Source organism: Lynx rufus, unplaced genomic scaffold (genome assembly GCF_022079265.1).
Source record: "Lynx rufus isolate CCGP_SWC_20201006 ecotype Redwood Valley unplaced genomic scaffold, mLynRuf1.p SCAF_1, whole genome shotgun sequence".
Lineage (NCBI taxonomy): Eukaryota > Metazoa > Chordata > Mammalia > Carnivora > Felidae > Lynx > Lynx rufus.
This window is the reverse complement of record NW_025814823.1, coordinates 84913792-84916622: the sequence shown is the minus strand read 5'-3', so window position 1 is coordinate 84916622 and position 2831 is coordinate 84913792. Positions and strand designations below refer to the sequence as shown.

Genomic DNA, 2831 nt, shown 5'->3' with positions numbered 1-2831 from the left:
CCACAATTAAAAACAAATTAACAACTAATGTTGAAAATTGTTTGACTACTTGGCTCATTCTTTGAACAAATATTTATTGTGTGGTGTGATGTAAAAGCCTTTTAATGATTTTGATTAACAGACTTTTAACAATCCACAATTTGATGTATTCATGAGAGCATAGTAAAAGATCCAAACTATGGAGGCCTGTCAGAATTTCAAAGTAAACTAGTAATGGATATAGATATAATACATATATACCTTTTCTCTAGAAAATCCTACACAGTCACTTTATACAGACTTTAAATTTAGAGCAAATCTATGTAATCTTAACCCTGACTTAAGGCAGAACACTGACCCATACACTTTCTCAAGGCACCCTTGACTTCACTGTTTCTCAGACTGTAGATGAGGGGATTGAGTACAGGGGTGAAGATAGTATAGAACACTGACACTACTTTATCATGGTGAGCTGACCTGTAGGATTTGGGTTGCATATAGGTAAAAATTGCAGCTCCATAAAAGAGTCCCACCACAGAAAGATGTGAGGAGCAGGTGGCAAAAGGCTTTTTGCGGGCTTCTCTAGAATGCATCTGGAGAACTGCAGCAAGGATGAGACTATAGGAAATCAGAATGAGAGAAAATGGGACCAGGAGCATTAACACACAGCATACGTACATCACATACTCAAAGACAAACGTGTCGGCACAAGCTAAACCCACCAGAGTAGGGGCCTCACAGAAGAAATGATTGATCTCATGTGCATCGCAAAATGGAAAACTCAGGGTAGCAGCAGCCTGCATGAGCCCATCAGCTGCCCCCAGGACCCAAGACCCCACAGTCATTTTCAGGCATAATTGCCAGCTCATGAGGGCTGGGTATCGCAGTGGGTGGCAAACAGCCACATACCGGTCATAGGACATGGCTGCTAAGAGGAAACACTCACCCCCTCCTAAAGTTAGAAGGAAGAATATCTGCAACCCGCATTCAGCAGGGGAGATGGACATCTTTCCAGTCAAGTAGTTAGTAGCCATTTTGGGCACAATGGTAGAGACCAGCATCATGTCCATGAGGGAGAGTTGGCTCAGTAGGAAGTACATGGGTGTGTGGAGCCGGGCATCTTGGTGAATCAGGAGAATCATGAGGGCATTTCCCACTAGGGAGGCGAAGGCGATTGTGAGAACCATTGCAAAGAGAAATAGATGGGCTTCTGTGTGGTTAAAGAGTCCTAGGAGAATGAAATCAGAGGTGGTGTTCCCATTTTTCATGATTTTCAAACTGGAAATGAAGAAATAGATGACAGTTTTCATCATTTGCAGTGCTCCATTTGAATTACACATCTGAAAATAATAAAACTTATTTCAAATATTTTATTTGCCATTTTCAAAATATTTTAACGTGGACATAAATTTAATTTCAACTTTTTCCACTTTTTCTTTCTTTAAAAGTTTCAAAATAAGTACCCTTTATTAATTGGCATAATGAATGAATTAATTCATTAATTAATTGACATAATGAAAATTTTTTGGTAAATTACAATAATATGAAGTGTGTCTGTACCACAGGCAGCAACATATGTGAGCAGGAGGATAATTTTTACATAATTTGTAATTTATGTTTGTGTTTTGCCTTATATCATGCATAGTCAATATTCTTAGGAGCTGAGTTAAATCAGTTTGTTTTAAATATATAAAATCAAGGTCCTTGATATAAGAGTTACACATGTAAAACATATTAAAATCAGATCATCTTTATTGATATCATTTAATTATGGAAGCCATTGTTTTTCCAGACAAGAGGACTTACATTTTCAGGTCTAGGAACTAAAATACTGAGTCTGCAGAAAGAAACATAGCTTAATTTGGAATTGTTAGTGAATTAGTTTAACAGTAATGGCTTTAGAATATTTCCCTTAATGTGACACTGCAATACTAAATGCAGATTTTAATTAAGAAGGTACTTTGTATAATCAAATGAAATTGTTTCCCCTTAAAGTCACAGAAACACAACTTTACTGAGTAAGGAAGAGGAGGTAAACATTTTTCATTCTTCACCCAACCACAGAGGTAAATTCTCTTCAGTCAGAAAGGAATCTAATCTTTAAAGGCCTTTTCATCTCTGATTTTGTCTAGCTTGTTGAATAAATAATAGCTGCAGACATGGGGATACTCATTATTTCTCAAAGATATTGTATACTTCAGTGAAATTATATAATAAAAGGAGTCCACCTCTTCCATGGACAATTCTCTTTGCCCTCACTTTACACAGGCATCCCTTAATTGAATGCCATTCAGGATGGATAAAGGCAGTGCAAAAGGCTTATTCAGCCTCTAACTCCAGTTCTTGAGCATCATTACTGTACTGGTAGTATTCTACTTGACATTTTTAGTTGATCATTTCAAAATTAGACATGTTGAAAATACATTTCCTCCTGTTAAATGTATTTTGCATTTGCTAAAATTCTGTGATCTCCACATCCTTGAAACTCTAACATGCAGTCTATACCTCTAGTAACTAAATGAAATCTCTAAATATAGAGTTCAGTATCACTTTCCTGAAGAACTTCAAAATCCTGCTATGTAATTTATTTGACATGTAGGTTATTATTTTCCATCCTCCTATTGTTGAAGATTGACAGAACATTAAAACTATTTGAAAAGCAGTAGGCATCTTAGTAACTGTAGGGTGTTGGACAAGCCTCTTAATTCTTTGCTACTATCTTACTTATTTTTTAGTGTACTGCCAGTAGAGTGGCATTAAGTATTTTCACTTTGTTATATAATCATCACCAATATTAATCCCCTGCAAAATTTTCATATTCTCAAACTGAAACTCTTGTATCCATTATATAA

At 36.1% G+C, this 2831-nt stretch overlaps 1 protein-coding gene across 1 annotated transcript; it reads right to left on the bottom strand.

The window, feature by feature from the left end:
• Positions 1-308: 308 nt before the first annotated feature.
• LOC124518605 (olfactory receptor 2T8-like) lies at positions 309-1292 on the bottom strand. Its single transcript, XM_047088620.1, has one exon. The coding sequence runs from the start codon at positions 1290-1292 to the stop codon at positions 309-311; it is 984 nt and encodes a 327-aa protein (XP_046944576.1).
• Positions 1293-2831: the final 1539 nt, after the last annotated feature.

What these genes read in the sequence shown, in the direction of transcription:
- LOC124518605 (XM_047088620.1), bottom strand. Translation starts at nt 1,292, where the DNA reads ATGATGAAAACTGTCATCTATTTCTTCATTTCCAGTTTGAAAATCATG.